At 49.4% G+C, this 22,321-nt stretch overlaps 1 protein-coding gene across 4 annotated transcripts in view; it reads left to right on the forward strand.

Annotated features, from left to right (window-relative positions):
- The first annotated feature begins 240 nt into the window (after nucleotides 1–240).
- SNX8 (sorting nexin 8) overlaps nucleotides 241–22,321 on the forward strand; it is a 48,653-nt gene continuing 26,572 nt past the window's right edge. For 2 of the 4 annotated variants that reach the window (XM_068524925.1, XM_068524926.1), the window contains exon 1: nucleotides 241–348. In XM_068524925.1, the coding sequence (XP_068381026.1) occupies nucleotides 255–348 (94 nt within the window). In that variant the 5' untranslated portion in view covers nucleotides 241–254. Of the gene's footprint in view, nucleotides 349–13,266; nucleotides 13,432–22,321 lie in introns of those variants that run through there. The other 2 variants (XM_068524928.1, XM_068524927.1) reach the window with 1 other exon arrangement.

The raw sequence follows: 22,321 nt of genomic DNA on the forward strand, positions 1-22,321 counted from the left end.
GGAGCGGCGGACGCTGGAGGGCTGAGCGCGCGCCCGGACCGCGCCACCTGCCCTACCCGGGGCCGCGTGGCCGGGGCGGGACGGGGCGGGGCGAGGCGAGGATGGGAGTAGGCGTGGCGAGGTCGGGCGCGGGCGTGGCAGGCCCGGGTGGGCGGGGATAAGCTGGGAGTGGGCGTGGTAGGCCCGGGTGTGGGCGGGGCGAGGCCAGGCAGAGCCCAGGCGGGCGCGGAGGAAGTCACGTGGCGCGCGCTCACATGACTGGCGGCGCGATGGACTCGCTACCCGCGGCGCCAGCAGCTGCTGCGGCTGAGCCGGAGGCGGACGAGGAGGCGGACCCGCCGGCGGCAGGTATGGCAGGCACCCACCAGGCCCCGCGCCGCTCCGGCCCGCGCCCCCCGAGACCCTGCGGCCTTCGGCACTCTGCCTGTCGGCGGGCGCCCAGCGCCCCGCCGGGTCCCCCCTCCCACTCCCGCCTCCACGCCCAGGAGGGCGCGTGGCCGCGCGGCCCAGAACCGGAGCACCTGTCCGGGTTTGCGCCTCGCCGCGCGCTTCTGCCCGCGTCTCCCTGGGACTGTCCGGGTCCCTGGGGGCCGCAGGGCCCGCCCGCCCCGCGCTTCCTGCTTGCCTGCCTGCCCGCCGCGTGGGGCGCAGTCCCTGGACCTGCCGGGCCTTGGCAAGAACTCTGGCCGCTCAGGACTTGCGTGTTCTCGAACGCCAGCCCTTCGTGTTTCTCCCTAAGTGCTTTGCTTAGCGGATGAGCGTGAGGCTTGCGTTTTCTAGGATGTCCCTGTTTAAAATGGTACCCCCTCTAGTCCTCTAACTGGAGGATAGATGAAGGTGGGGGTTGGTGTGAGTTACTGCTGCTTCTTGCGGGGTGGCGGGGGCCCAAGGTTGGAAGCTCCGGCTGGGCCGTCTGGCGAGGTGTCCCTGAGGAGGCCATGCTTAAAGTGAGTTCTGGAGGGCTGCTAGACAGTGGATTCATTAGGGAGGAAAAGAGGCAGGAGTGGCGTGAAGCTGCTGGGCGCAGGGCTGGCGTTGCGCCGGGTTGGCCTCATTGGCATGAAGTCCCTTGGTGAGTCTGCGTCTAGGGAGCAGTCCCCACCCCGCCACCCCCACTGGTCTTTAGTTACTTTTCCTTTCCATGTAGCCGTGTAAGGAGAAGCATGTGATGGCTCTTGCTCGTGGTTAGAACACTGTGTTCATGAGGTCACACGTTCGATCCCAGGTGGGCCAGTCGGCCCACCTGTACCAGGGCCGCACGCTGGGCCCCCAGTGTTTGGGTTGGAATGGTTCTTCCCCCGAGGATTGTAAAGCAGCTCAGCGTTCCTGGATGTGATGGTTACTCAGGGGTCTCTTTGCAGGTACAGGGACAGCACCGTTTCCTGCAGGGCTCACCCACTAGCTGCTGTTGTGGTGTCATCTACCACAGTTCTCCGAGACTGGCAGCGGGCCTTCCCTGGGGCCCTGGTGATTTTATTAGCCATCCTGGATGGCAGGTGAAATGGTAGAGGAAAACAAAAACCAAAAAACCCACAACCCAGAGGCAAGTGACTTGTCCACAGTGGGCAATGTTAAGGGGGCACGTCGTGGTGTGGGTGATGTTTGGAAGGGCTGGGGTCAGAAAATACAAGTTTTTGAGAATGAATTTTGTCCAGAGATGATATGTGTATCTCTCATGCTTTAGCAAGGGTTTATTTTTGACTGTTGAAGAAGTAGTGGCTTATGGGTATACAGCAAATTTCCTCTTCTCTGGTGTTCTGTCTACACAGCCAGAGCCCACCGTTAGTGTTAATTGTGGGGATCGCGGGGGTCTAGGTCTTTGTAGTAGCTTTGGGATTGTCAGAAAAAATGGTGTTCACTGTGGTTTTCAGCCTTAAGGGTCTTATTATATTCTAATCCCTGGAAGCTTAAGGTGTAAATGATAACTTCCTCCTGACAAATTTAACTTTCAATTATGCAATACATGGACAAACACACAGAACATTATAGATTAAAGTCTCACCCCATTTGCAATCACCTCCTCTTACCAGTTTGGGACGCATCCTCTTATCTCTATTTTTGTGTCTTATACATACATGTACTCACACAATGTTCACCTCCTTGTGTGCTTGTGCCCGTGTTTCCCTAGCGCAGTGTATTAGTTTTCTGTTGCTGCTGTAACAAATTACCACAAACACAGTGGCTTAAACGGCAAAAATTTATCATCTTACAGTTCTGGAGGTCAGTTGCCCCAGACAGGTTTCCCTGGGCTAAAATCCAACTGTGGGCAGGGCTGCGTTCCCTCTGGAGGCCCTCGGGGAGAAGCCATTTCTTGGCCTTTTCCAGCTCCCAGATGCCTTCCGCATTCCTTGCCGGAGGATCCCCTTGCTCCAGCTACCGTGGGCCACACCTTTCTTGTCCTGTCATCTCTCTGATTCTCTTTCTTTTGTTCACTTCTTCCGCTTTTAAGGACCCCCTAGCATTACATTGGGCCCACCTGCTAATCCACATCCTTGCCCTCCTTTCACGGTCAGCTCATTAGCAACCTAAACTTCACCTACACCTTTAATTCCCCTTTACTGTGTAATCTAACAGATTCACAGGTTCCAGGGATTAGGATGAGAGTACCGTTAGGGGCCATTATTCTGCCTTAGATACCCCCAAGGAGTGGAATTGCCGGGTCATAGGGTTGCATATTTTTTGTTTTAACAAATCCTTACAAATTATCCTCTCTGGTGGCTATTACCAATTTATACCTGTAACAGCAGTGCATCTTTTCCCCATAACCTCATCACCATTTCATACCATTTTTTAAAAAACTCCCTTCAGCATTAGAGAAATTAAGAACGTGTTTTATTTTTGTTTTAATTTCTATTTCTTCGATTATCAGTGAGGTTTAGTTTCTTGTAATACTTTGACCTTGTATGGCCTTCTGAACCGATTGTTCTTATTTTTTGCCCATTTTCTTAAGGGATTGTCTTTTTTTCTTTGATTTTTAGCAGTTCTTTTTGTATTTTGGACATAAACCTGTGGTGGGTTTTATATTAAAATCATTAACTATCAAAATATCTGACTGGAACACTCTGTTTTCTGACTATGCAGCATGAGAGTTTATTTCAAGGCTTGTTTAGAGGTTACAAAGCTCAATGATTGTGCCTTAGAGTGACAAAGAATGAGTATGATATGTGCTTGATTGTCTAATCTGATTTTTGCGATTGCATCATACACTGATAAACAAAAAATATAGACAGATTACCACTGTGTATCCCAGCCCTGCTTTCTTACAACCCTGCAGACCTAAACTTGGTTTTTATTTATTGATTTATTTATTTATTGGCCACTCTCTGCGGCTTGGGGGATCTTTGTTCCCTGACCAGGGATTGAACCCGAGCCCTTGGCAGTGAAAGTGCCTCGTCCTAACCACTGGACCGCCGGGGAAGTCCCCTAAACTTGGTTTTTAGAACAAGGGAGAATCAGCTTCACTTCCGTTGGAGCGCCTCATTGGCCGGTACTCCATACATCCCATTTGGTTAGGAAACTCTGAGCCGTTTGTCTTCCCAAACCTCTGGCTGCCTCCTGGTTGTCTATGGGGTCAGGCCTGACCTCTGCTCATCCTCCGAGCGCCTCCATGACCGGCCGCCGCCCTCTCTGCACGCCTGCGCGGTTTCCACGCCCCCCTGTGCTCCCGCCACCACCCTCGCTGCTCCTGCTCTGCCTGTACACATCTGTTATGCAAGTCATGAGCTGTCACTTGAGATGTATGCATTTGACGGATTAAATTATACCCTAAAGTACCATCTGCATTGGGGCAAAAAACCTTCCTGCCCGTTCCTCTCCCTCCGTTACACACATTTCCATTGTCAGCTCCTGATCGGCAGAAACCATTATTTTTCTTTACATCCCAGTGTCTAGAATAGTATCTGCTTTTCGGAAAGGGCTCTGATGTTGGAGAAAGTTTTTTTTTTCCCCCCCCCCCGTGGCATGCGGGATCTTAGTTCCCCGACCCGGGATCGAACTTGGGCCTCCTGCAGTGGAAGCTCGGAGTCCTAACCACTGGACCACCAGGGAAGTCCCTAGAATTACATTTTTATCATAAGTGTTTTTTAGGATAGTATCACATTTTAGTTTGGTAACAGTGGTAGCTATGCGGATATTATTTAAATCGGTGTTAATGGTCTTTGAACTCCGTCTCTTTCTCCCTTTCACACACACACACACACACGCACACACACACACACACATATACACAATTTGCAAGGTAAAAGGTGTCCATTTGAAGAAAGAGGAACTGAATCACTATTACGTAGAACACATTTTGCCAGAACTTGTGGTTAGCAAGAAAGTGATATGTTCTGGGTTGGGGAATTCTGTTTTGGTTTATTTTTTCCTTCCTAAGAAAAAAGCACCAGAAAAAGAGATGTTTGGCCTGCAGTGTGCTGGGGTGACGGGGAGGGGGTGGAGTGGTGAGATGCTGGAGAGATGTGAGCCGCCTTCTGTGGCCCGCGGTGCGTGTTAAGAGGAGCTCTGCCCTGGTGGTTAGAACCTGGGGCAAGTGAGCAGACAGGCGGCCCGGACCCTCGGGAATTCGAAGAGCTCGACTCTTGACCACGCACGTTACCCTCTGAAGAACTGTAGTGCTTTCATCCTTTGAACGTTTTTGTTGCAGAATCATTAAGAAGTCATAGCCAGACTTGGGGTAGACGTTCTTGGTGAAAGTACCAGTATTAAAACCTCACGTGGGGCAGACGGGCGCAGGAGGGCCCCAAACATGATCTGTGAGTTGAGCTCTAGGGGAAGCTGAGGCCCCACTTGGCTCTATTTCCTGCTGGCCAGGTTGTAGGAGGACACACGTGTCCTTGGGGTGTGTGGATAGGCATGCTGGCGGGGGCGGGGGGGGGGTCCTTCAGCGCTCTTACCCAATTTGGAGTATGTGTGCTAAGCAAAAGGAAAGTGAAATCGCACGATTGATGAATTCCAGGGACGCTTGGTAGGGACTGGAGACATCTCTGAGAAGTACATTTACATGTACTGCACACTGAGCGTCCTTCTTAGGATGGACGGTGAAGTAGGGAGTCTTGTGGGAGTTTCTGCAAGAGGTTATAGTTTGCCTCTGCCCCGTGGAAGGGGCCTGTTTCCCCTGAGAGGGTCTCTGCTGGGCGTACGGAGTCTCCCATCCTCTACCCCCTTGCTGGGAGGGAGTTGATTCGGGCATTCTTTGCAGAGCGGTAGCGCTGTGTGGTAGCTGTGATGACTGAGCCTTCAGAGCACGTGCTGTGTGCCAGATGCCCTTCCTCGTGCCTGATGTGTGAAGCAGCTTAATCCTCTCTGATGCTATGAGGCGAGGCGTCTCACCACCCCTGCTTTTCCGAGAGTCTTTAACCTGATTTGTGCTAGTGAATTCTCTCCTACAAGTCTTATGAGTGAAGTGCAAGCAGACCAGTAAAGTCTCATGTGGTATGTGGTTCGGCACCGCGAGGGGAATGTTGCTGTACACGTAAGATAAGCGCAAATACAAACGTCTTGTCAAAGGGAGCGCGCCCGTGAGCTCACAGCTGCTGCGTTGCAGCCTGTTTCCTTTTTCCTGTGCATATGCGTGTGACATAGTTAACCTCAGGGTGCATTTACGTTCGGTTTGGTAGTCTGTGCGTTTCTCTTAGCGTCATTCTACACTACTAAGAAGTTTTCCTAATTCACTATTTGATGTCTGTGTAATAATGAATCAAGGAATGTACGTTTGTGCTTTTAAAGTGCTAATGTTGTAAAATTTGATCCTTTACGTTGAATCAGTATTAAAAAAATGTCCTGATGCTTGCACTTGGTAAACAAAGTTTCTCTCCTGCTAAACTAGTTCCCCAACCTAGAGGTGACCGCTGCTGTCAGCAGTGCATGTTGAATCACAGTTTTAGTAAGCTCTAGGGGGATGTCCTTAGATGATCTCTGCCATGTCCTGTTTAGTGACCTTTTGCAAATGCAAGTACTGAGTCCCAGCACCCTCCACTGAGGATGCTGAGAGAAGCCAGAGAAAATACAGACCGTAAGACTCCTCTTTATATTAAGTTCAAAGCCATGCAGAATTAGACTCTGCTGTGTGGGTTAGAATTAGACTCTGCTTACGCAGGTGATGAAAGTATAAATGAAGAGCAGGTGAAATGGCGTGAAAATGGGGCTGTGGTCGCCTCTGATAGGAGAAAGGAGGGTCTGCGAGGTACAGGTCATGGGGGCTTCCAAGATCCCAGCCATCTTTTAATTTTTGACCTGGATAGTGGTTCCACATGTGTTTGATACATAGTTTTGTTAAACTTTCCATAGACATTTTATACCCCTGTGTGTGTGTGTGTCTATTTCACAGTAGAAAGTGTTGGGGGAAAACCCAGTGTGTCCCAGATCCTGAGACATTAGGTGGACTTGCTAACAACACAGTTTGACAAGCAAAGGTGGGTGCTGGGGATCTCATTTTAAAACAGTTTTGTGGGAGTTTTGGTCTCCCTTAGTTTTCACTCTCGAGTTAATATTGGAGGTGTATTTATAATGAAACGCATGTTTTGCTGTATTGACATCCACTCCTCACCTCGCTGTTCATCAGCAGGAGATCCCTGGCTCCGCTGTTTCCGATGTCTGTGTCTGGGTATTATTGGCGCTGGCCCGGCCCGCTGGCGAGTCCAGGTGTTCCAGTGGCCCCTGGGACCAGCAGGAAGGAGGACCGAGACCCCAGGGCCGCTGGCATCTGTGTGGCAGTGGGAGGGATGTCTGGGAAAGTCACCTGCTGTTCAGAGTACGCAACTCTTTGGCAGAGGCCATCTGCTGAGGCAGAGAGTCAGGTGATACTCCTGACTTGGCACAGTTAATTATCTTTAGAAGAGTAATTTCACCTCCCAGCTCCAGAGATGTTCCAGTCCAGACCGGGGGTGGAGGGCTTTTCCAGGAACTGGCCACTCACTGCTGGGGTTTCGCACGAAAGGGAGATTTGAAATTGTGTTGTCAGCTCTTCAGGACCCGAGGACGGTCTGTACGTGTGCGGGCCTTTATCTCGTGATGGCTTCTGCACACTGAGCGTCCTTCTTAGGATGGACGGTGAAGTAGGGAGTCTTGTGGGAGTTTCTGCAAGAGGTTATAGTTTGCCTCTGCCCCGTGGAAGGGGCCTGTTTCCCCTGAGAGGGTCTCTGCTGGGCGTACGGAGTCTCCCATCCTCTACCCCCTTGCTGGGAGGGAGTTGATTCGGGCGTTCTTTGCAGAGCGGTAGCGCTGTGTGGTAGCTGTGATGACTGAGCCTTCAGAGCACGTGCTGTGTGCCAGATGCCCTTCCTCGTGCCTGATGTGTGAAGCAGCTTAATCCTCTCTGATGCTATGAGGGGAGGCGTCTCACCACCCCTGCTTTACAGATGGGGGAAACCGAGGCACGCAGAGGCCGTAACTTGCCCGGCACCTACAGCTAGCGGGTGGCGGAGCTGGAGTGCCGTCTGGCGCGCGGCTCCGGCCCCCGGTGGGAGTGTTGCCTTCCCGCTCCAGCGGCGTAGCTCGGCTGCCCCGCGGACCCCTTTCAGGACCCCGTCTGGAGGATTCGCTCCCGACTGCTTTAGCCAGTGCCTCCCCGACGGAGACCCTTCTGTTCTCAGAGGGCTTTTCTGAGCGGGAGAGGTGGCTCCGTGAGCCTGTGCTCGTAAGGAGCGCCCGAGACCCTCGTGAGATGTCGCGTTCTCTCTGCAGAAATGAGCGCCAGCGCCGGGCAGCGGTGAGGGTGCGGGCTTGGGCCTCAGCCCTGCACCCCGTCTGCTGAGCGTCCCGAGTTCAATCCGGGGAGCGGGGCGTCGACCGGGAGCTTGTTTCCAGCTGGCTTGGGCGTGAGAGCTCTCAACAGATCACGTCACGTGTGTTGCGACCCACGGGCCGAGTTCCCCCAGCTGTTTGAGATGCTTAGATCACCCTGGTTCACCGGTTTCGGAGTTCTGGGCAGACAGGCACTGTGTGAGAGTCCCGTCTTCGTGGCCTGGAAAACTGGGTCTCCACCATTTAGTGCAGAGGTTTGATTGGGGCGGGGAAGCTGACTAAATATTTTTCTTTCTGTGACATTTTTCACGGTTCCTAATTTGTTCATGCCAGTTTCCGAGGCGTTCCGTGTTCTGGTTGATTAATTGCATTCCTGGTCGTTTACCCCGCAGGCAGCTGGAAGGCAGGGGCCTTTTTTTAAAAAAAATTTTATTTATTTTTTATACAGCAGGTTCTTATTAGTTATCTATTTTATACCTATTAGTATATATATGTCAATCTCAATCTCCCAGTTCATCCCACCCCCCGCCCCCTCCCCAGGCAGGGGCCTTGTCTCACTCCTTGTGCCCCCTTCTGTGGATCAGTAAATATCTGTTTAAATGGATTGAATTGTATGTCACTTGGCTTGTGCTGTCGGGTGATCGCTCGGACTTTTATTAAAGGGACCGAATGAGGCTGGGAACACAGGTCCTCCATTTAGCCGCCACTGGGATCGAGACACACCGAGTCTGCCAGATATTTTGGAACGTGTTCACTTTCGTGTCCAGAGACCCTAGAAAACCGGAGTCACTTTCAGACGGAACCATCCAGGCCTGGGAGGAGGGTTTAAAAAAAGAGAACAAAACCAAAACCAGATGGAATTTAGTTACACAGAGGTGAGTGTTCTTTTTGGAACTTTGAACTTCTACTTTGTGAGTTATTCCAAAATTTCCCGAGTTAGCTAAAGTAGTATTCTTTTTAAACTCTGGAAAAAGTCCCTGGGCCTCCCCACATAAAAACATTCCAGAAATGAGAGACCTAAGAGGCTTCTGGAGGGAGAGACTCAATGAACCCTTTCAGAAGCAGGTTTGGTGAGATTCACGGAGAAGCAGGGGTCCCGTGGCTGCCCTGCGGGTTCCTCTTGCTCCAAGTTGAGTCAGAGGAAGTCGTCTGATAGGTGACTCCTTTCGGGACTGGACTTCAGTCTTGTGACGTCTTAAGGAAACAAACCAGCGATCTTCCCCTCTCTTTGTGCTTTGGCCCCTCGACTCTCCCTCGGGAAGGAATAGCCACTTTCGGCCGGAGAAGCCCCGAGTGTGTGAACGTGAGTGGTTCACGTCCCCGGGGGTCCCAGGGGCAGTCGGCGCTCTGGGGATTGCCGGCAGAATTTAGGGAGTCACGTGTCAGGGGACCCAGTGCTTGAGGGAGCCACGTCCCCTGGCCAGCAGTTCATTCGCTCTGTGGTTTCATCTGGGCACAGGTCCTGTAAAAACCAGCCGCGTGCTAGTTGCCTTCACATATAAACATATATTTAACATTCTTGTAGCCAACCAGTAATGTAGATGGTATTGTCCCCATTTTGGAGAGGAGAAAACTGAGTGCAGAGAGGTGAGCGGCTCGTTCACAGCAGGGTTTGCGCTGAGACCCTCTGACCCCTGGCCCAGGCGTGGGGTGTGCCCGCCCCTGCTCCTCTCCACGTTGTGGGCCTCGAATGAGGCCCTGTGAGTTAAGGAGGCAACAAGGATCTGGTGTCATCGGGTAACCTGGTGCAAGTTCAGGCCCCACGCATCACCTGGCTGACTCTGACCAGGCGGGCCATGCTGCCGGCTGGGCCTCCAGCTTTCACATCTGTGAAATGGGGTCACAGTACCTACTTAGGCTGTTTGTAGGATTCAGGAGATGTTAGATCAGCATCCAGAAGGTTCAGACACTGGTCGTGGCTCTTGCTCGAGTGGTGGTCGATACCGCATACAGCTATCCAGGTGACCGTCTTCCTCCCTGCCTTTGAATTCATGCGAAGAGGAAGAAGAGGGGGAAAAAAGCACTTTATTAAGGGGAACTTGACTGGTTTCTTGGCCCTCAGTGGCTGCTTCCACTTCGACTGACTTGCAGCTTCAGGCCACGTGGACCCCGGGGAGGTCCACAGGGTCCTGAGTGTGGCCACTTGGAGTTTCTGTGGCAACATCACCAGCTCACATTTTCTTACTTGTGCCTGAAACCCAACCAAAGGGTTTCACAGGTAGATGGTATTGTCCCTTCTTAGCAGACACCTTCTTTAAGATTGCGAGCTGTGTTCCAGGCACAGTGCTGGGGTGGGAGGATACTTAGTTTGTATTCACAAAAACTAGAGAGGAGAGAAGGAATTCGTAAAGCATTTTTAAAAGCTTTATTGAGATATAAGTCACATACCACATAATTCACCCATTTCAAGGGTACAGTTCCGTGATTTTTAGCGTATTCCGAGAGTTATGCAGCCTTCGCCACAATTGATTTTAGAGCATTCTCATCAGCCCGTACCCGTTAGTAGTCGCTCCCCATGCCCCCAACCCCCTCTTCCCCCAGCCTAGACAACCACTGCTCTTTCTGTCTCTGTAGATTTGCCTGTTCTGGAAGTTTCATATAAATAGAACCATATAATTTGTGGTCCTTTGTGACTGACTGCTTTCACTCAGCACAGTGTTTTCAAGGTTCATCGATGTTGTAGCATGGGTCAGTACTTCACTTCTTTTTATGGCTGAATAATATTTCGTTGTATGGATAATTCACATTTTACTTATCCATTCATCAGTCCACGGACATTTGGGCTGTTTCCATGTTTTGGCTGTTACGACTAATGCTGACGTGAACATTCATATACAAGTCTTTGTGTGGGCATAGGGTTTCATTTCTCATGGGTGTACACCTAGGAATGGAATCATTGGGTCACATGGTAACCCATGTTTAACCTTTTGAGGAACTGCTGGACTGTTTTGCAGCAAACTATGAGGGTTCCAACTTCTCCACATCCTCACCAACACTTGTTACTGCTTTTTCCATTATATCCATCCCAGTGGGTGGACTCTCATGTGGTTGGTCATCTTTTCATGTGCTTGTTGGCCTTTTGTACATCTCCTTTGGAGAAATGTCTATTCAAATCCTTTGTCCATCTTTAAAATTAGGTAATCTGTCGTTTTAAAAAACTTGAGTTATGAGAATTCTTTATGTATTTTAGACCCAAGACCCTTATCAGATACATGGTTTACAGATGTTTTCTCCATTTCTGTGGGTTGGCTTTTTACTTTCTTCATGGTATCTTTTACAGCACAACAGTGTTTAATTTTGATGAAGTTCAATTCATCTATTTTGTTCTTTCGTTGACGCTTTTGGTGTCATACCTAAGAAGGCTTTGCCTAACCCAAGGTCGTAAAGATTTACTCCTGTATTTTCTGCTGAGAGTTTTGTAGTTTCAGCTCTTACGTTTAGGGCTGTGAGCCACTTGGAATGAGTTGTTGTGTATGGTGTGAGGAAGGGGTCTGGTGTCATTCTGTGGCATTTGGAAACCCGGTTGTCCATCATAAAGAACTTTTGGGGTGCACGTGCTGTGTGCCACTCCTGTGCTAGGCAGTATTAGGGAATCAAAGCGCCCTGAAGGCGTTTATGTGGTGTGTGGGAGAAACCCGTGAACAAGATGGATTAGGAAAGCTCAGCAAGGACATTCAAGCCAATCACGAGAGTAGGAAGGGTCAGTGATTCCAACTGGGGCTCGGGAAACACTTCACTGGTGAAGGGGTGTCTGAATTGAGCTTTGGAGGCTGGACAGGATTCAGTTTGGGAATTCTCAGCTAGTAAGTACCAGAGGGCTTGGAGGGACCTTAAGAGAGAGTTTATATTTTGCTTCAAGGTACAAACACTTAAACCTTCGCAGGAAGGTGAAAAACATTCTTCTCTTGCTGGGTAGGTTGGTTACCCGCAAGGCACGTTACAGCTTTCTGTGATCAGGGGTTTTGCCTTCTGTTCTTTTGGGGGGGGTAAAAGGATTTCACTGCAACTTGGCAGAGAGACCATGGGGGGGCATGGGAGGACACCGCCAGCTTGAGGGTGTCGCTGCTCCGGGGCTCCGCGTGGCCGTGCGTGTTGACAGCCGTCCTGCGTGAGCAGCTCTGTCTTCTCGCGCGGCTCCCCGAGGTGCGGTGCCTGTCGCTGCTGAGGCCTGAGTGCGCCTTGTGCGGGTGGCGGGGGCATGGGGCTGTCGCCTGCCTGGGAGAACACAGTAGGCCTTGAGTTCCCCGCACGGCCTTCTTGCTCCTGCGAATTGGGGTCCTCCTTTCCGTCCACAAATGCTCACCGAGTGCTCACTACGTGCCGGGCAGTGTTCTCGATCGCTGGGATACTAACGGTGAACAAAATACACAGAGAGGCCCGCTCTCGTGGGGCCGATGTTCCTGTAGCGGGAGGCGGACGGTACTCGGCAGACGCGGCGAATCGCTGGCGCACGTGAGAGCCGCGGGGGCAGCCAGGGCGCAGGGCCGTCGTCCCTGAGGGAACGCCACTGAGAGTGAGTTCTGCTCCCGATTGGAAGGAGGTGGCCTGGTGCGTTTCTGGGAGGAGAACGCTGGCAGAAGAGGCGGCAGGTGAAGGCGCCAGGCCGGCAGCGGCGCGCCGCGTTCACGGGGCGGCCGGGCAGCTGGCGTGGCTGGAGAGCGGGGGGCAGGCGGGCGGGGGCTTTGCTGGCCGAGGAAGGTGAAGGGGCGTTTTGGGGGGGTGGTGGTGGAGCTGGGGAAACCCCGCGTTCAGAGCTATTCTCCTTAGCGGTTGCCGTTCTGATCCTCAGTTAGGAAACTTCAGTGTTTTTTTTTTTAAATGCTGCCAGGAAACATGCACAGATCACTCAGGTGACTGCGGTAACTCTCCGAGGTGGGTTTCTGAAGGGAGTGCTGGTGACGTAGTGCGGTCCACGTGGGAAGATAAAAGCCTTTCGGGAAGCGTCTGTGAGCGGGAGAAAAATGTGGAATTCTTTAGGAGTGGAGTCTAAGGATAGAATAAAAAATAGGGCAGACTATTTTGTGAACGGTGATATTCTTCATGCTGTCTTTAAGAGTAGAAAGCAGTTAGTAGGAGAACGGCTAAATGATTTTTAGTTCCATATCTAAGTTATTATTCAGTCTTTACAGGTAACAGTCTTAATAACTTCGAAAATATGGAACAGTGTTGTAAAAGGAAAGAAATCAAGGTAAAATGGCAGATGAATTGCGACTGTATTCAAGAGTCAAGGGCCTACCAGAAGGGCGAGGAAAACCGGACGGAAAATAATGAGTGTCGGCCAGCATGGGAGGCAGCTGGAACCCCTGCTGCTGGGAGTGTAAACTGGCTCAGTTACTTGGAAAACTGGAATTATTTACTGAGCTGCACATACGAAATCCCGGCATCCAGTAATTTCACTCTCAGGAATGTACCGAACAGAAATGCGTACATGCGTCCACCAACGTGCCGGTCGATGCTGGCGTGTTTGTAGCAGCAGCGTGTGAAGCTGCCCAGATGCCGTGCGGCCGCAGAGTGAGTAATAGGCCGCGGCTGATCACACGGCGGGATCCACAGCAAGAAGATGGACCGTCTGTGCCCCATGAGCCGCGCAGAGGGGCTGTACACACCACGTTGAGTGGAAGAAGTCAGAAACAGAGGAACTCAGGATTTGAGTCCACGTGTATGGTATCAACAAAGAATCAGGCAGAGGTAACCTGTGGCTTTAGAAGTCTCTCTCTTGGGGAGAAGGGAGCGTGACGGGTACCTTCCTTTATCCAGGTGCTGTTACCCTGACGTGTAAATTCATTGAGCTGAACAGTTTTGAGATGTTCGCTTCTCTGTTAACATGCTCTGTTTCAATATAAAAGTGTTTTAAAAGCCAGTGGGAAAAAAAAGGAATTGTATGTTTATTGTATGTAATGAAACACAATGTTTGCCTGGACTTTCTGGACACTTATGTAGAGAAAGTGCACAGACCTGCCTGGAAATCGTACCCATCAACTCTAGGATAGTGGTTACTTTGGAATAGGAAAAAGGGGGTGGGGAGGATGGTATGCATCTGTAACATTTTGTTTATTAAAAATTCTCTTCAGCAAAAAATAGGGCACAATGTCCTCTTTAGTGAAATCTTGGTGGATACATGGGTTCTGATATTTCCTGTATTTTCATGTATGTTTGAAGTATTTCACAACAAAAATACATGTATTTAAAAGGATAGGATGGAAGTGAAACAGTGTTCATAGTGATTATCTGAGTGGCTAGGAATTTAGGAGGTTTTTGTTTCTACAGAAAAGCTGAAAGAAACGTGGTCATGGAAGCTTGGAAACATGCTTGGTATTTGAAAATTGTTTGTGTCATATCACAACCCTATACACGAGGATAATGCACACAGTGAACACTGATGTATATGGATTGTTGGGTTGGAGAGATTTTATTTCAAGTTTTTTTTTTTTTAATGGATTTTTAAAAATAAATTTATTTATTTATTTATTTATGGCTGCGTTGGGTCTTCGTTGCTGCACGCAGGCTTCAATAGTTGTGGCTCGTGGGCTCAGTAGTCGTGGCTCACGGGCTCTAGAGTGCAGGCTCAGTAGTTGTGGCACGTGGGCTCAGTAGTCGTGGCTCACGGGCTCTAGAGTGCAGGCTCAGTAGTTGTGGCGCACGGGCTTATTAGTTGCTCCGCGGCATGTGGGATCTTCCCGGACCAGGGCTCGAACCCATGTCCCCTGCATTGGCAGGCGGATTCTTAAACACTGCACCACCATGGAAGTCCCTTTATTTCAAGATATTGTAACGTTACATAAAATAGGTTATTAAAAGAAAAGTAAACCTTAAAGTTGATGAAATTGAGGCCATGCACAGTTTGTTCAGTTGAGCTCCTGAGTTAGGGACAATCAAAAGCTGGCTGGTGACAGATCACTTTTTAGGGCAAGCTGACCACAGATGGGGCAGCTCTGTTTCCTGGCATTTGGGGGGCGTTCCTGTCATTCCCTGGCCATGGAGCTGCTGAATGCTCATTTCTGAGGCCATGGCCATGATAAGGATGAGGAAACTTCTGCTTCCATTTCCTGAGAACAGTTTGTTAACTGCAGAATAACAGTGTAGCCTAGAGAAGTTTTCAGAGGTTGAAACAGTTTCATGAGCCTGAGAAGGAATATTCAGGTTGAAAAGGGTGTCTGCTGACCCCATCTTACGTTATTTCGGTGAAAAGGTTGTCTGTCGTCTGGAATGTCGTTCGTTCCGCATTTGACGACTGCAGAAAGCACGGTGGCAGCATTTGTGCACATCTGCTTTTTGTTAGATGAGGGGCACGGGTCTGGGTGAGGCCCTGAATTCCTTCCCTCTGGTTGCCCTGTGACAGTGGTTCTCACGCTGTGGCCCCCGGATCAACAGCAGCATCTGGGAACTTGTTACAAATTCAGATTCTTAGGCCCCGCCCTAGACTCTGGGACTGGGGCCCAGCAATCTGTGTTTTTTTAAGTGTAAAATATACATAACGTAAAATTCTAACCGTTTTTAGGTGTACAGTTCTGTGGCATTAAGTGCATTCATATTGTGCCTCCATTGATACCATCCATCTCTAGAACGTATTCATCTTGCAAGATGGAAACTCTGCCCCATTGAACACTCCCCCTCCATCCCCCCGGCCCGCAGCCCCTGGTCCCCACCATCTGCTTTCTTTTTCTATGAATTTGCTCTAGGGACCTCACGTGAGTGGAATCATATATTGTCTTTTTGTGTCTGGCTTATTTCGCTGGACATGATGTCCTCAAGGTTCACGCACGATGTCGCATGTGTCAGTACTTCCTTCTTTTTTAAGGCTGAATAGTGTTCCGTCGTGTGGATGGACCGCATTTTGTGGATGCATTCATCTGTCAGTGGACACTTGGGTATTTCCACCTTTTGGCTACTGTGAATAATACTGCATTGAACATGGCTGTGCAAATATGTCTTCTAGTTCCTGCTTTCAGTTCTTTTGGGTACAGACGCAGAAGTGGAATTGCTGGCTCCTATGGGGATTCTATATTTAATTTTCTGAGGAACTGCTGCACTGTTTTCCACAGCGGCTGCACCAACTTTTACGGACCCAGCAGCCACACGCAAGGATTCCAATCCCTCCACGCCCTTGCCAACACTTCTCTTTTTTTGGTAAGAGCTACCTTAACCACCAGTGGGCGGGCGAGCCCGCAGGTGCTCCTGATGCGTGCTCAGCTTGGAGACCTCAGCCCTGGGACGGTGCTGTCTCTCGCTGGTCCCTGTCCTCCCCACATTCTGGTGAACGAGCAGCCGCGGACGGCAGTGGTGGTGGAACCCTGAGCGTGGAGTCCATTAGAAGACATGTTCGTACGCACCTGCCACTAAACGAAGAAAATAGGGACCTTCCGCGCTGGCTGCCTTTGGGGGCCACGTGACCTCTCATGGCTCGAAAGGCACTTCACACTGAGGGGAGCTCTGCCAGCAGGGAGGACCCCGGGGCTGCGTGGGCTGAGCGGGGTTAGGAGGCTCTCCTAGGGCTTAGAGCAGCCCCCCACTGGAGCCGGCGTGGATCGTGTGGGCAGCCAGGCTGGCCTCGGCCCCCGTGGGTGGCACCCTGTGCTCACTGTGGGGGGGGGGGGCGGTCTCCCAGTCTGGACTTCCGTGTTGGTCAGCATTTGCTGAGGTTTGCTTAGATAAAGCAAGGGTGTGTGCGAGACAGCGTGGTTTATTCAGCAAATCCTGTTCGTTTCCCAGAGCTTTGGGAGTAAGGGCCCCAGATGTTAGCTGCGAACAGAACACGTGGGGTTAGACCTCTTGGGATGCATCCCAGTGGCAGGGTTACTGCCTAAAGGTTCTGATGGGAGTGTGTTGGGAAGGATAGTTGGTCTGTGTGTGTGTTTGAAGTTTCATTGCTTTGATTTGTGGATAACCGACTTGGAGAATCCCAGAATCTCAGAGTTGAATGGGTGTTAGATACTCCTAGCTGGCTGCTTCCCTCTTCATGCTGTGTGACCTTGGGGGCACACAGTGCGCTGGTGGCTGGCCTGGGAGCACTGCAGCCCCTTGTCACTGTCACCCCGGAGCCAGCGGAGCGAGATATCCAGAGAGGGGGGAGTGTGAGGCCCGGCCTCGCTGACCGTGAGGCCCTGATTCGTGGGCCAGCCTGGAGCCAAGGGCCCGACACGTGTTGTCTTGGGGAGCACGTGCTAAGTTTTACTCAGCAGATTTAGAGACTCTCTTGGGATTGGAACAAATGAGATCTGGGCTGGAGGCAAGGGTTCCCGAATGCGTCTGGGAGCTGGTTATCATCTTAGCTCTGCTGTCTCGTTCTGTTCCCACAAGGGCCATCCGTGTGGGCCGGTGTTAGCCCGATTCTCGGCCTGCGGGTCTGAGAGCTGCTTCCTGGCCCAGTGTCAGGACAGTGGGTGGCTTTTCAAGGCCAGGGCTTCCGGCTCCAGGGGACCCCACGGTAGAGCAGTTTTGTGCTGGAAAGTTTGGAGGGAACACCCTTGGAGAGGCCTGTTGGAAAGCTCAGAGGCCGTCACTCGCCAGCCACACTGCTGGGGACGTCGGAGACTGGATTTCCGCCCATGTCTGTCTAAGGTCAGAGCCAGCCTTTGTCCACCACCGTTCATCAGGGGCCTGGCTGGCCTCTCTTGTCCGAGCTGTTTCATCTCTGAGGGGGCTGGCTTGGTGGACGGTGCCTCTTCCAGGCCCTGGTCTTATGGGGCTGCTAAAACCTGTGTAGGAGGCTCCATTTGATAAGAGTCTTAAAGTCCTGCCGGTGACCTTGACATTGACTCCCTTGGTAAACCAGAATCTCCTCCCTGCGTTTCTGCCCTTTCGTCAGCGTCAGCGTGTGGGCCATCACATGACAGTGCAGCCTGTCTGAAATGGTCTTTTTCCCTTCTTTTTTTGCTCTTCAGTTTTTTTTTTTTCTTTGAAAATACGGGTGTCTTAGTTTAGTAAATTGATGTTTGGGATGGTGGCTTTCTTGTGATTGAAACTTTTGCAAAGGGCTTGTTCTCAAGGTGGTTGAGAGTAATGTCTTTGGTTTAAAATGTGTCTTTTGAGTTGTCTTTTAAATCCTCCAGCGATCAAAGTTCAGATTTCTCAGCAGCATGTGATCATTTGGTAATCATTATTGAGCTTACATTCTGTCTTGGGACATTATCTTATTTTAATCATCAGGAAAATCATAAAGTTTTCTCTATTGAGTGTGTATTAATTTTTATCTTACATAAAAATTTTAGTAGAGACCTCTGGTGCTCTTTCAATGATCTTTCCCCCATTAATTTAATTTTTCCTCTGTTCTTTTGTTACAGCTTTCTTTTACATTAAGTAAGTATTTTCTAGTGTTCCATTTATATTCCCACATAGTTTTGGTTATTATACTTTTTTGGGGTTATTTTCTTGGTGATTGCCGTGGGAGTTACAGCTCCCATATTTTATAACAGTCTAGCTTGGATTAATACTATTTGATTTCAGTAATATATAAACCTTTTGCTTCTGTATAGCTCCATTCCTTCTCCCGTTTCTGTGCTGTCATCATCATACAAATTACAATTCTATAAATCGTTTGCCCATCAAAACAGATTTATAGTTGTTGCTTTATACAGTTGTCTTTGAAATCAGCTAGGAGAAAGAATTACAAATAAAATAAATACACGAGTACTGTCTTTTGTGGTTACTGGTGTGCTTCATTTCTTCATGTGGATTCAGTTCTCTTAGGGAAGGTTTGCTGGTGAGGAATCCTGTCAGTTTTGGGAATCTGGGAATGTTTTAATTTCTCCTTTGTTTTTTGAGGGATAGTTTTGCTGGATGTAGAATTCTTGGCCCTTTGACTACGTCGTCCCATTGCCTTTTGGCCTCCATGTTTTCTGACGAGAAGTCAGCATTAATCTTAAAGGGGCCCTTTGTACTTGGCGAGTCATTTCTCTCCTGGTGCTTTCAGGGTTTTCTCATTGTACAGTTTGAACAGTTTAATTATGATGCGTCTAAGTGAGAATCTCTTCAAGTTTATCCTAGTTGGAATCTTTTGAGTTCTTGGATTATTTAAATCAGATTTAGCTATTATTTATTCACGTGTTCTCTCTAACCCTTTCTCCCTTTGGGATTCTTGTTAGGATTCTGTTGGCATGCTTGGCGTGTCCCACGTGTCTCTGAGGAGTTGTTTGTTTCTCTGCACCCTTTTCGCTTCTGTCCATCAGGCTGGAAAAAACATCTCAACTGACCCAACCTCAAGTCTGCTGGTTCTTCTTTCTGCTCACTCAGATCTGCTGTTGAGACTCCGGTGAATTTTTCAGTTATTGAACTTTTCAGCTCCAGAATTTTTATCTGTTTCTTTTTTATGATTTCTGTCCGTTTAGTGATATTCCCTGTGAGCGAGGTGTTGTTCTCATACTTTCCGTTAGTTTTTTTTTTTTTTTTTAAATAACAGATTGTGGCTAAAACAATCATTCTTTAGTTTTATTTATTTATTTATTTATTTTTGGCTGTGTTGGGTCTTCGTTTCTGTGCGAGGGCTTTCTCCAGTTGCGGCAAGCGGAGGCCGCTCTTCATCGTGGTGCGCGGGCCTCTCACTATCGCGGCCTCTCTTGTTGCGGAGCACAGGCTCCAGACGCGCAGGCTCAGTAGTTGTGGCTCACGGGCCCAGTTGCTCCGTGGCGTGTGGGATCCTCCCAGACCAGGGCTCGACCCCGTGTCCCCTGCATTGGCAGGCAGATTCTCAACCACTGCGCCACCAGGGAAGCCCCTTTCCCTTCGTTCTTTAGAGATGGTTCCCTTTAGTCCTTTGAACGTATTTCAAATAGCTGATTTAAGGTCTTTAATAGGTTCAGTACCTAGGCTTTTTTAAGGACAGTTTCTGTTGTGTGTGTCCCCCGCCCCCCCCTTTGGCACTACCTTGTTGTTTCTTTGCATGTCTTAGAGAATTTTGTTGAAGACTGGACAATTTAAATAACGTAGCTGGGACTTCCCTGGTGGTGCAGCGGTTGAGAACCCACCTGCCAATGCAGGGGACACGGGTTCGAGCCCTGGTCCGGGAAGATTCCACATGCTGCGGAGCAGCTAAGCCCGTGCGCCACAGCTACTGAAGCCCACGCGCCTAGAGCCCGTGCTCCGTGCAACAAGAGAAGCCACCACAATGAGAAGCCCGCCCACGGCAGCGAAGAGTAGCCCTTGCTTGCTGCAACTAGAGAAGGCCACGTGCAGCAACGAAGACCCAATGCAGCCCCAAAATAAATAAGTTAAAAAAAGAAAATAATGTAGCATCTCTGGAAATCAGTTTTCCCTCCAAGGTGTTGTTGCTCTTTGTTGTAGCTCGTTTATTTAACAACCTTTCTGAACTAATTCTGTAAAGTTTGTAGTGTGAGTTTCCTGGGGCTGCTGTAAGAAAGCGCCACAGACTGGGTGGCTTAAAACAACAGAAATACCTTGTCGCACAGTTGCGGAGGCTGGAAGGTCATGCTCCCTCTGAAGCGTGTCAGGGTGGATCCTTGCCGCCTCTTGTAGCTCCCGGTGGTGGCCAGCCATCCTGGGCGTTCCTGGGTCTGCAGGTGCAGCTCCTCAGCCTCTGCCTGTGCTGTCACGTGGCCTCCTGTCTGTGTGTCCATGTGTCTGTGCCTTCATGTGGTCTCTTCCTCTTATGAAAACTCCAGTTGTATTGGATGAAGGCCCACCCTACTCCACTCTGACCTCATTTTGACATAACTAATTATTGCATCAGTAAATGTACCCTGGATTGCCACAAACCTTTAGTCACTTCCCAGTGTTCTGAAAAAGCTGATTCTGACGATTTTGCTAGTGTCCTCGTTGCTTTTGTGGAGGAGAGGATTTTTGGAGGTCCTTACTCTGCCTTTCTTATTGATGTCACCTACCTTTGATACTTAAAGAGTTTATAGAGATATCATTTACGTGCCAGGCAGTTTACTCATTTGAAGCGTATAATACGGTGGTCTTTAGTATATTTACAGTTGCGCAACCATCGCCATAGTCAATTTTAGGACATTTTATTGCGCCCCAGGAGAAACCCATTATTCTTCACCAGTCACTCGCCCACCTCCCCCCCGTTCCCTCAGGCCCCTGCATTCCGCCACCCTCGCCCCAGCCGCATGCAAGCACTAAACTACTGTCTGTTTCTGTAGGCTTCCCTCTTCTGGATATTTCATGTAGATGGAATCATCCCATATGTGGTCTTTTATGACTGGCTGCTTTTCACTTACTATCATGTTTTCAAGGTTCATCCGTGGTGTAGCATGAATCTGTACATGCTGAATAATATTCCACTTTTATGGCTGAATAATATTCCATTGTGTGCATAGGCCACTTTTATTTATCCATTCATCAATTGATGGACATTTGGGTTTTTCCTCTCTTTGGCTCTTATGAATCATGCTGCTGTGGACATTTGTATACAGGTCTTTGTGTGGACACACATGTTCATTCCTCCTGAGTGTATACCTAGGAGTGGAGTTGCTGGGTCATAGAGTAACTCTATTTCTAACATTCTGAGGAACTGCTAGACCGTGTTTGAAGGCAGCTGCACTATTTACACACCTACCAGCATATGTGAGGGTTTTCCACATCCTCACCAGCACTCAATGTAATCTTTTTTTTTTTTTTTTTTTTTAATTGTAGTCAACATAGGGCATCATCTTAGTGTGGCTGTGATTTGCATTTCCATGACGGTTAGCGATGTTGAGCATTTTTTTCTGTACTTCCTGGCCATTTGTACATCTTTGGAGAAATGTCTGTGTAAACCCTTTGCCCATTTTTAAATTGGATTGTTTGTCCGTGTTTTTACTGAGTTGTAAGTTCTTTGTATATTCCAGATATGTCCTTTATCAGATGTATGATTTGCACATATTTTCTCTGATAAAAATATTCTTCCCCATTACCTTTTTAGCTTTATTGTTTCCTGTTTTTCCACATATTCTGCGACCTAGTTAAGATTTTGCTTTTCCCCAGAGGTGCTCTGTATTTCCCTCCTGGAAATACAATAACAGTAAATAGTCACTCAGCAAACATTCCTTGAGCCCCCGTTGTGTGCCAGGCTCCCCTCACCGGGACATACCTGAGAACAGAGCTGAGCGAATCCCTGCCCTTCCGGAGTTTGCGTCTTGGAGCTGTGTCCTGATTCTCAGGGCGCTGTTAAGAGTTATCGTGGGCTGATTCCCATTCTCCCCGGAGTTTGGATATTTATAGATTGTGCCTGGCAATGGTGGACACAGCTGTTTTCTGTGTGGATGAATTAATGAGCTCAGGGACCCTGTCTTATTCATCACGGTGTTCCCTGGAGCTGGTACTTAAGAAACGCTTGTTGGCTCCTTGAGGATTTCTGTGGTCCCCAAGGAGGCTGGGTAAACACAGTTTTAAGGCCCCTTTCCACGTAAAAATATTTTTACATGCAAAGGGGCTGGGGTCTTGGGATGACTTCGGAGAACAGGTACCTTCTAGAGATGTGGTCTCCACACATTTTTAGTCATTAAGGTATTGGGGACTGCTAGTTGGGGACACCTGCCCATATACACACTTCATATACAGACACTTATGTACACACACTCATACATGTGTGTGCACACATGTACACATACACACTTATACACACTCACACCTCATATTC

The sequence above is a fragment of the Eschrichtius robustus genome, chromosome 16, assembly GCF_028021215.1.
Source record: "Eschrichtius robustus isolate mEscRob2 chromosome 16, mEscRob2.pri, whole genome shotgun sequence".
Classification (NCBI taxonomy): domain Eukaryota; kingdom Metazoa; phylum Chordata; class Mammalia; order Artiodactyla; family Eschrichtiidae; genus Eschrichtius; species Eschrichtius robustus.